Source organism: Saprolegnia parasitica (assembly GCF_000151545.1).
Source record: "Saprolegnia parasitica CBS 223.65 unplaced genomic scaffold supercont2.129, whole genome shotgun sequence".
Taxonomy (NCBI): Eukaryota; Oomycota; class Saprolegniomycetes; order Saprolegniales; family Saprolegniaceae; genus Saprolegnia; species Saprolegnia parasitica.
The window spans coordinates 5,978-16,065 of NW_012156523.1; the positions used below are offsets into that span (position 1 = coordinate 5,978).

The 10,088-nt window shown below is 55.8% G+C and overlaps 3 protein-coding genes across 3 annotated transcripts; 1 reads left to right on the forward strand and 2 right to left on the reverse strand.

Moving 5' to 3' along the window:
• Positions 1–577: 577 nt before the first annotated feature.
• Positions 578–2,339, reverse strand: SPRG_14399 (hypothetical protein; the record flags this gene model as incomplete). Its single annotated transcript, XM_012353613.1, has 3 exons — positions 2,113–2,339; positions 1,964–2,056; positions 578–1,897 (listed from the first exon to the last, which is right to left on the reverse strand). The coding sequence occupies exons 1-3, from the start codon at positions 2,326–2,328 to the stop codon at positions 578–580; spliced, it is 1,629 nt and encodes a 542-aa protein (XP_012209003.1). The 5' UTR covers positions 2,329–2,339.
• A 441-nt stretch (positions 2,340–2,780) lies between these two features.
• Positions 2,781–6,583, reverse strand: SPRG_14400 (hypothetical protein; the record flags this gene model as incomplete). Its single annotated transcript, XM_012353614.1, has 13 exons — positions 2,781–3,155; positions 3,222–3,293; positions 3,344–3,728; positions 3,778–4,039; positions 4,118–4,293; positions 4,358–4,482; positions 4,532–4,759; positions 4,811–4,948; positions 5,013–5,122; positions 5,293–5,893; positions 5,943–6,215; positions 6,270–6,318; positions 6,372–6,583. 13 exons carry the CDS (start codon positions 6,581–6,583, stop codon positions 2,781–2,783), a joined length of 3,006 nt encoding a protein of 1,001 aa, XP_012209004.1.
• A 464-nt stretch (positions 6,584–7,047) lies between these two features.
• On the forward strand, positions 7,048–8,556 carry SPRG_14401 (hypothetical protein; the record flags this gene model as incomplete). The annotated part of the gene is made up of 8 exons (XM_012353615.1): positions 7,048–7,356; positions 7,403–7,482; positions 7,528–7,648; positions 7,702–7,752; positions 7,801–7,956; positions 8,011–8,286; positions 8,341–8,395; positions 8,441–8,556. 8 exons carry the CDS (start codon positions 7,048–7,050, stop codon positions 8,539–8,541), a joined length of 1,149 nt encoding a protein of 382 aa, XP_012209005.1. The 3' UTR covers positions 8,542–8,556.
• Between the last annotated feature and the right edge of the window lie 1,532 nt (positions 8,557–10,088).

Consider the following 10,088-nt stretch of genomic DNA (forward strand, 5'->3'; position numbering starts at 1 on the left):
ACTTTTTCGGCAATGACCTCTCGGACTTCCAGGCGACCGGCGACTTTGGCGCGATGCTCAGCCAGTGCTGCGACGCGTGCAAGAAGAGTACCAAGTGCAACGCCTACACGCTTGCTGAGGGGGTCTGCTACCTCAAAACGACGGCCGGTAACCGCAAGCCGACACCCGGTGCGACCTCGGTTGCCGTCATCACCATCGCGTCGTAAAAGCATCCATGGTCCACGCATCGTCTACTGTAATTTCAATGGTTGGCAACCGCTTTTTGGTAGTGTCTTACTATACTTATTGGGACAATATTGAGAATCGAATTGCAAGCGAAAGGAAGTTGCGCGTTTTCATATTACCGGACCGTCACTGAATCGTCTGCCTTCAGACGAGAGTATTAGCTGTGGTGGGCACGACCTTCTTGACGTGTCAAAGACCGTTTCTCGTACTGTCCTAGCTTGTACGTACGTACAAGGATATAAAACACAGCCGAAAACACCGCTGTAAAGTAGTAGATTCATAACGTCTCTCTTCGGGCGCGGCGATACACATCATGATGTATTGCATGTTCATTCATGGAATGTCATCTTTCTTATGAATAAGAGAGTTTCGTGAATACCAGCCCATCGTCCACGAAAAGCGTTGGCGTGGACGTGTTGAGGCCGTCGACTGGAAACGAAAGGCCGCCGGTCGACATGGCATCCAGCGCCCACAGCAGCGTCGTCGCCGAGTTGCGTGCAAAATAGACCGGCGCCGAGTAGGCGCCATACTGCAGCTGGAGAGCACTGTTCTGGCCACGCGAGATGGTCAAGTTGCCATAATACTCGGTCGAGATCGTCGCCGCGTACGAGCCAATCAAAGCGTTCTGGGCGGCCACCGGGATCGGATCACTCAGCTCGGCCCACGACGCGCCGCCAAAGACACGCGCATTGCACGGCGACGGCGGGCGCAGCGCGTTTGCGGCCGCGGTCGCCTCTTCAAGCCCGGTCACCAGCGTCCGCTCGGGAATATCGAGGAAGATGCCCGCGAGGTACGTTCGCATGCGATCGGACAAGACGGCATCTTCGAACGGACCGTCTTGGGCCTCGGCGTTGGCAAGCAGCACGATACCGAGCTGCTCTTTTGGCAAAAAACCATTTCGAGTCTTGAACGCGATCATGTCGCCGCCCTTGTCAAAGTAGTGGTGACCAAACATGACGGCGCTTGTCACGTCAAAGCCGTAGCCAGCGGTCATGGCGCTACCGTCGGGCGCATACGCGTAACCCAAGACTTTGGCCTTCGATGCAGCCATCGGAGCAATGGTGTGGCCCGTGATCATCGCGCCGATCGTCGTGGGCGAGCGAAAGATGCCATCGTCTTTTAAGAGGAGAAACTTGGAGAAGATCGCGAGGTCCGCCGCGGTGGAAATGATCGACCCCGACGCATCGCGCCCGTTCTTGTACCCCAGTGCAATCTCGGGCGACGACCGCAAATGATACGGTCCAGCCACTTTGCCGTTACAAATGACGTGGCCGAACGAGAGGTCGCCATTTGATGGCACGTCCGGCACGGACGCGTAGGTGTTGACCATGCCAAGCGGCTTGAAGAGGGTTTCATCGAGGTACTGAGCCCACGTCGTATTTGTCTGATGCGCAATTACTTGGCCGAGGATCACAAAGTTCAAGTTGGCATATGCGTAGCCAGGACGGAGGTGTCGGGTCGTTTGAAAGCTGCGCAAAGTCCGCACAAGCGTCTGCTCGTCCAAGTACAGGGCCAAGTTTAAAGCGATATCGCCTTCGTATGCGCCGAACACTGAGTTCATGGCTGCGAGGTCGCCAAGCGTCGTGTACTTCTCGGCGTACTTGTCAACAAGCTCAAACCACGGGAGACGCAGCTTGACCGGGTCATCCCAGCTCAGGCGGCCTTCGTCCACCTATTACAGTCGAGCATTTCCCATGAGTTTAATTGTTAAATATCAAGATATCGACAAGGTACGTACCAGCTTGGCAATCCCCAGCGCAATAAATGTCTTGGTGAACGACCCAATCTGAAACTGCGTGTTTTCAGTCACGACGTTCGAGTCGTTGCCGTACTAGACAATATAGATCCATGAGAATTCGACACATTGTTGCATAATAGTGGACGTACTTGTTTGGTGCCAAAGCCGCGGGTGAGCACCGTCTCGTTCTGGTAGACGATCGAGAGGGCAAAGCCGGGTACTGCGTGCTGCTGGAGCTGGTCTTCAACAAATGCGATCGCCATCGCCTTCTTCTCGTCGAGCGACCGCTTCTGGGGCCAGTCGACGATAAGGCGGGCATGGGCGAGCTGCAATAGCAAGATCGCCGCCACGTACATCCAGCGCATGGTCGTCTTTAGATGATGGCAATTTGAAAAGTGAGGACTTGGTGGGAAGCAAGGGAATACATTAATTGGTTATTCCATTGGTGGGGAGCGTCCAGTATTGCGTTGGGTCGTTGGGTCGTGCTCATGATACCGAGCTTTTGATTGGCTACCTCTCCAGTTAGTCAATCGTTGACGACGTGCATTCCAATGCAGAGTGAGCACAATGCAGGCAAAGCATCCCGGCCAATCCCGCGCCTCGATTTATGCAAACGATTGTGATTGGCTATCACGACCACGACGACCTGCATTCTGCAAAGAGTGCACGTCTGATGAGCACCCCACGGGCGCGCCTGTCCCAATACAAGTGTCCATGATGCACCTCAAATCGCTTGGACGAAGATACGTGTATGGGCTCTTGGCTCTAGATTGTCCTCGTCGTTAACTCGATGACAAATCGACTCGAATCGAGTCGTCTAGTTGCACGTAAATCCGGCACTGCGAAGCGCGTCCCGGCCATCGTCCTTGCCGACAATCACCCGCTGCATGGTCGCCGGCGACGCCAAGTAGGTCTGCGCAACACGGACAATATCGTCCTTGGTCGTTGCGAGAAGTTGCGTGCGGCGCGCTTGCAGCATCTCGTGCGTGAAACCGCGCGTAAAGAGTCCTTTGCCCTTGGCCGACGGGGCTTGGGGCGCGTCGATCGACGAGAAGAGACCGAGAAGCGCTTCGTCGACGTCGCGGTGCGAGAAGGCGCCAGTCGCCGCAAACGTGGCCGCGCCATCGTACGCCTCGAGCGTCTGGAGCGTGTGCGGGTCGTAATACGAGCTCATTTGAAACACACCTTCGCCCTATCGTATCCAAGTATCAAAATATCAACTGAAAAACCGAAAAAATCGAAAAAGGTGGCAAAATACCTGCGACGCGCCAGCACCGTACGCACCGCCCTTTTCGCGCACGTGTTGATGCAGGTAGCACGACGAGAGCACCTACAAATGCAATAAAAGACATTATGTCTGCGTTCACAATAGTGTTGTACCTGCGCCAGGACCGTCAATGGCACATGGTCGGCGTGGAAAAGGGGCACCGTCGGAATCGCTTGCACGTTAAAGTTGACCGAGAGGGGGTACCCAAAAAACGCATTGGGCGTCGCTTCGGGCAGCTGCGTCGGGGTAAACACGGGCGTCACTGGCGCAACCTCGCTCGCGCGCGGGAGGTGGGCGACAAGCGATCCCGCAATCGATGCTTCGATCGCCGTCATCAGATGTGGCTCAGTGACCACCGAGAGACGCATGGTTTCCGACTGGAAAATGTGCTGGGCGAGCGCACTCAGCGCCGATGCAAACTGGAGCAGCGTCGCCGGGTCCTCTTCGGTCGCCTTGAGCCACGCTTGCATCGCATCAATCGCCGTCAGCCCGTGCAACCTAATGACAATAGTTTCCATAAAACTATGGATAAAATACCACGACATACTGTTCGTAGGGCGACGAGACTGCCGTGAGACCGTACTGGGCACGGGTCGCCGCGAGCTGGTGCCCGCTCGACGCCACCGACGCGCTGGCCGCTGACGCCGCGCTCGTCAGCAACGTCTTGAGCTGCTGGACGTTCTCGGGTGACGTAAACTGCGTGTCGGTAAAGACAGCGACAAGGCACGCGAGCGTCGCGTCGACCTTGTGCGGCAGACAGAGTGTCTCGACCAAAAGCGACTCGGTGTAAATCGCCGTCGTGTGCGTATCTATGTATCGAGTCGTATAAATATGACCTGTCTGCGGTGGAATTACGAGGAAAAATATATAGATATACAATATTGTACCCGGAACGAGCAACGTCGAGGCCGAGACACCGCCGCTGATCGACTGCACGGTGGTCGCGAGGTCTTGGAACGAGAGCTGGCTCGTGCCGAGCTGGCCGAGCACGGAGGCAAAGAATGGCAAGTATGGCTTGAGCTCGGTCGGCACCCGCGACGTATCAAACTTGAGCCGAAAGTACCTACCACATAATGTCCCATAAAAATCTCTGTAACAATGTGGACAGATATTGTCTTTTCGTGTACGTGAGTTCGTTGGTCGACTGCGGCACGAATTGGATGTTGGCGCCGCGCATCTCGGTCGTGAGCTTGGGGTGCTGCGGCGGAATGTCGTGCAGCGTCAACGTCGGGAGGCAGTCGACGTCCGGCACCTACAGACCCATCATGTCATTTCGTACAATGTGGATAAAAGAACCCAACCTGGTTTTGGTGGGCCTGCAGCTCAAGGGTTGTTGCTTGAATGCGGGCCAACTCGTCCGGCGACAAACGGGCTTGAATTGCCTCGAGCGTCGCGGCTTCGTTGGCTTCCATTTTCTGCACAAAGTCGGTCGACGGCTCCATGAGCACCTGGATGGGCGCTGTCGTTTGCATGGGCGCAATCATGTACGTGCGAAGCGCATCTTGAAGAAAGCGCGGGTTCAATTCCATCTACAACACGCGAAAATCAATTTAAAAAGGCAGAAAAGCGATGGCGTGTACGTCGCGCTGAAGACGAGCGAGGTACGGATTGATACCGAGCGCGGCAATCATATCGCCGTCGTGGCACCACGTCGACGCCGCGCCGCGCAAGAGCGTCATGCCAAACTTGCCAACAATGTGTTTTTGGCTGAGCTCAATCTACCCGGATACATAGAGACAATTTGTACACACAAATGAGTTCGTGCAGGACACGATCTATTACCTGGTGGAGCATGGCATCGATACGGTCCACGTCAAACCCATCACGGTCAACCTCGTCCAAGACGCGCGCGATCGTCGCTTGGATCTCGGGCAACTTGGCCTTGTCAAAGCCTACATACTACGTCTTAGCCATCCGCCCATTTGAACACGAAATATGCAACACAAAGTATGCAACACGAATTTTGAAACAGGAAACATACGAAACAAAAACATGAAAAAATGGGAAAAATGAAAAAACGAGGAAAATGCAAAATGACACCAAGAGCGTCCCTCCTGCATACCTTCGACGCCGATACCAAAGACGGGGTTGACCGACGACGTGTCGACGCCCGTGCCCGTGGCAAAGTCGATCGCGAGCTCCGAGAGGATCAACGCCTTGTACAACGGCGCCGACGGTCCATGCAGCAACAAAAACGACACAATGCGCAGCACGAGGCACGTGTACATGTCGGTCGAGAGCACATTCGGCAGCACGTGGGCTTGAACCCACTTGGTCTGCGCGGCCGCGTCACCGCTCACGCCATCGTCCGGCCCTTCGAGCTGCACCAGCGGTGCGGCCACAAGCGGCGGCTCCACAATCGACGGTGCAATCTTGACAGCCGTCGCCGCCTCAAACTGCGAGAGGACGTTGTTGTTGATGTAGGCGAGATGGTCCGACAACGGAAAGTTGCCGTACGAGTAGAAGAGCGCGTTTGACGGGTGGTAGTGCGTACCATGGAAGGCCTTGAGCTCGTCATGGGTCAGCGACGGAATGACCGCCGGGTCGCCACCGCTCACGTGAGCGTAGATGCTGCCCGTCGGCATCACGTGCTGCTGCAAGCGCGTCGCAAAGAGCGTGTCGCTGTCCGAGAGCGTGCCCTTCATCTCATTGAAGACGACACCCTAACGTTGTCATTTTGAAAAATGCAACTAAGTCGGTCGCTCCTCGTACCTTGTACTGCAGCTGGCCCGTCGTCTCGTCGAGTGCGAGACGGTGACCTTCCTGAAGAAAGTCCAGTTCTCGAAGCCGCGGGAAAAAGGTCGCGTCCAAATAGACACGCAGGAGGTTGTCAAAGTCCGTGCGGTTGGTCGTCGCAAACGGGTACATGGTGTGGTCGGCGCCCGTCATCGCGTTCATAAAGTTGTTGAGACTGCGCTTGAGCATGTTGAAGAACGGGTCACGGACCGGGTACTGCTTGGAGCCGCAGAGCACGAGGTGCTCGAGCTACGCATAACGACGCATGAGCAATAGATCCCGTGCTTGGGCGAGGACGCGTACAATGTGCGCAATGCCATTCGACGACGTGGGTGGCGTGCGAAAGTTGACGCTACATCATCATGCGAGAGGATTGCGAGAGGCAGTGTCGAGCGCGGGACGTACCTAAAGACGTTGTTGCTGTCGACGCTGTCGATGTGCAAGTAGTCGGCCTTGGTCGCTTCGTGCTGCAGCTGGATCGCAGTGATCGAGTACTCGGGAATCGCTTCCTTGCGCAGAACCTTGAAGCCGTGCGTCGTTGACCCGACGTTGTACGCATCGACCGTTGTCGAGAGGCGCCGCGTTGCGCGCGCAAACCGCGTCGCTCGGAGCAGCATGTTGACCTTCGCGAGGATTCGACAAGTTCATTGGTCGATTGCTGTCGCGGCAGGCAACTAATATAACGCCCCTTAAGCTAGTCGATTTCAAAACGTACCACCACCTTCGCAAGCGACGTCGCCGCCCCCTAGCGCATTGCGCCCGTCGCTGGTCGTGTTTTTCACACATTCCGTGTCGTTCGCAGAGGCCATGACGGTACACGCGGCATGGACCCGCGCCGGGGCATGGACAGACGCCGTGGCCGGGGTTGCATTGCGTGGGTTTAGCCTTGCACTGAATTGGTTGTTTGTATGTGGTTTAATACTATATCCGTGTGGAGGCTATAAAGTGAACCGAACCGGCACATACTTTTTTTATTAGCCTCATATTTGTAGGACGATGGCACCACTACGTTATTTTACGATCGACGGAAAATACTGTGTCGTCCACATTTGCAAGTGGCGAGCAACCAAGAGCCACGACGATGTTGAAGGAAGAAGACCCGCTCATCGAGCTCATCCGCGAATGGATCATGGCGCCGATCGACGAGTCGGCGGGCCTCCAGCTCACCATCATGGAGGTCTTCACCCTCGTCGAAGAGATGATCAACGAGCACGTGCTCTCGCCGCTCGGTAGCCGCCTCCGCAAGTACATTCCCAAGGTCCGGCGCATCTTTGCGCCCATGAAGCTCATGGACGCGGTCCACATGTACGACGAGTCGACGCACTTCTCCAAGCGCAAGCGCGTCGCACCGACGTTCAAGGAGGTCCGCCACATTCTCAACCTGGCGACCGTACGTCCTTGCTGTACTACTCGCAAGCGTATGGCATGGCTCGTAGATCCATTCAATCGCGCCGACGCTCAAGATGGTGACGTTCGACGCCGACGATACCATCTACGAGGACGGCGGTACCATCAGGTAGACGCTGGTCTCCGTCGTCGTCATGCCTCATGCATGTGCCAGCGCCTCGTCCGAGATGGTCCAGGTCATCGTCGGCCTCTTGCAAAAGGGCCTTGTGGTCTCACTCGTCACGGCGGCGGGGTACCCGAACGAGCCCGCGCGGTACGAAGCGCGTCTGCATGGCGTACGTTCTCGCATCTTCCATGTCATCGTGCATCATGCTGCGACACCTACTAGATCCTCGAAGTGCTCGCCGGCCTCACGCCCGCCGAGCGCTCGCGCTTCCTCGTATGCGCCTATCGCTTGAGAAAAATACCATGCGGAGCACATGTGTAGGTCATGGGCGGCGAGTGCAACTACCTCCATGTGACCGAGACCTGCGCGACGACCGGCAAGGTGTCGCTGCGCGTCGTGCCTGGGCGGGAATGGAAGGACGGTCGTGGCGAGCGCTGGGACCAAGCCGAAGTCGACCAGCTCCTCGACGTCGCCGAGGTCCTCTCCAATCTCGAATCTCAAAAACTCGCATCTCCAACGTGAATGTCGTAGAACGTGCTGACCGAGATGGTCGATACGTTCCAACTCACGGCGGCGGTCCTTCGCAAGGAGCGCGCGATTGGCATCTACAACACGTCGACGACCAAGCGGCTCTGCTACGAGACGCTCGAAGAGGTCGCGCTCACCGTGCAGCACGCGCTCAAGGACCACTCGATTCCGCACTGCGCCTTCAACGGCGGCAACGACGTCTTTGTCGACATTGGCAACAAGGCGCTCGGCATCTCGGCGCTGCAGACGTTCGTGGGCGACCGCCTCCCGACGCCGCAGGTACGAGGCCCTTGCCTTTCTACTGCAACTTGAAGGACAATGAGCGGGTGGTAGGCGTTGCTGGCGGGCCACGAATGCCTCCACGTTGGCGATCGCTTTACGCGCACAGGTACACGTGCCATGCGGCAATGTCGTGATGACGTGGCATGCGTAGGCAACGACACGCGCTCGCGCGACGTGGCGTCGACCGTGTGGGTCTCCAACCCCGAAGAGACGGGCTACATCATGAAGACGCTGCTGCAGGCGCTGCCGTAGACCAGAGTTATGTGGACAAAGTGTCCTTCCTAATGTGGACCTTTAATGCATACTTGTGGCCTGCAGACGAACGTATGAGCAGCTTGGCCTGTCGTGGTAGATGGAGCTGGCATTCGGGTCGAAATTGGATTAGGCCTGTCATCCGGATACGGAACGCCGAATCGTCCGGTTTTGTGGCAGTTGCACTGGGTTGCGTCGCCACGATTGCATGCCATGTTGATGGACCTCGCACCGGTCGACAGCGTACTCCAAGTGTGGAACTTGTCGTGCTCGACGACGGCGCCTTTCAACGCGCAGGCATGTCGAAGCTTGGTGGAGAGATGACATGTTTGCTGCGTTATCTATCTACTATTCTATCTACCGGTATCGAGCTTCAAGTGATGGCAAGGTCAGCATAGGCGGTAGCATGTTGCTTCGTCCACACGAGCTCTGTCTATTTAGTGAGCTCTGACAAGGCTTGTTGCGCCTGGGCCTCGGAACATCGAGGGATGGAACGGTCCAAATCGAATCTAGAAGCATGAAGCGATCCTGCAACTTTTCAAACGGCGAGTCCGTCCAAGTGGCAAACCCAGGTATTCAACATGACGATTTAATTCAATCATACCTTCTCGGCCTTTTGGCTAATGGGCAAACGGGTGTATTTAACTTTTAACCCTAAACACTGCTTTTTCTACAAGTAGGTCTCATGCATACCTTGCTCTTCCTTGGCTAATAGTTCAGACGGGTGCATTTGACGTTTAACTCTAACTAATGAGCCGTTTCATCGCGCTTCTTCCTTGTGTTCTTTGTGGCACATGCCGAGCGTTGCCTTATTATGGTGACCGTCTTCAGTGACATTCGTGTCCGGATGGGGGGGACTCTTCCTTGGCTAAGATCAAGTGTAGTATCTGTTCTAATCAGTGTGAAAACTGATTTCCACACTTCGGTGTGGTTTTTTTTCACATTCATTTTTACAACTTCCGAGAGTCCAGTTGGCTTGCCACTGACTTTTGGACTGGTTTCCGAGGGCCTAGCACTCCTCCCTTGCGAAGCCTACCTACGACACTCGACCTCCTCATTCTACCCAACGTCTTGCATTCCCATGACACGAAATACGAATAATCTCTTCAGCGCGAAGCGCTCCACGAGCGAAGCGAGTGCACCCGGGGACGTCGGTCGCCACCCACGGCAGGGCAATACGCTGCAATGGAATGCGTTCGCACTGGACGAAGCATGAATGCCTCGACACGGTATCCAGAGTATCTGCCATATCTGCGAACTATTATTATAATGCCAGCAATGAGTTCCTACAAGGTGCACAATAATGTTTTCTGTCGAGATACGGCAAAACCGTTGGCGGTGGTTCTCATCTAAAGTCGCAACTCTTCCGTTATATATATATGAACGTGTTTCGCGTTATCTTCGTTGTTACAAAGAGTTCGCATACGTAGAGACTAGCAATCTCCTTCTTCTTCATTCGCTCGCCGGGCCGTGGCTGCGCAGGCGGCGGCGCGGGGGCGCGATCTTGTTCTTCTGTAGTCGCGCGGCGGCGTTTGTGGCCGCGGGTG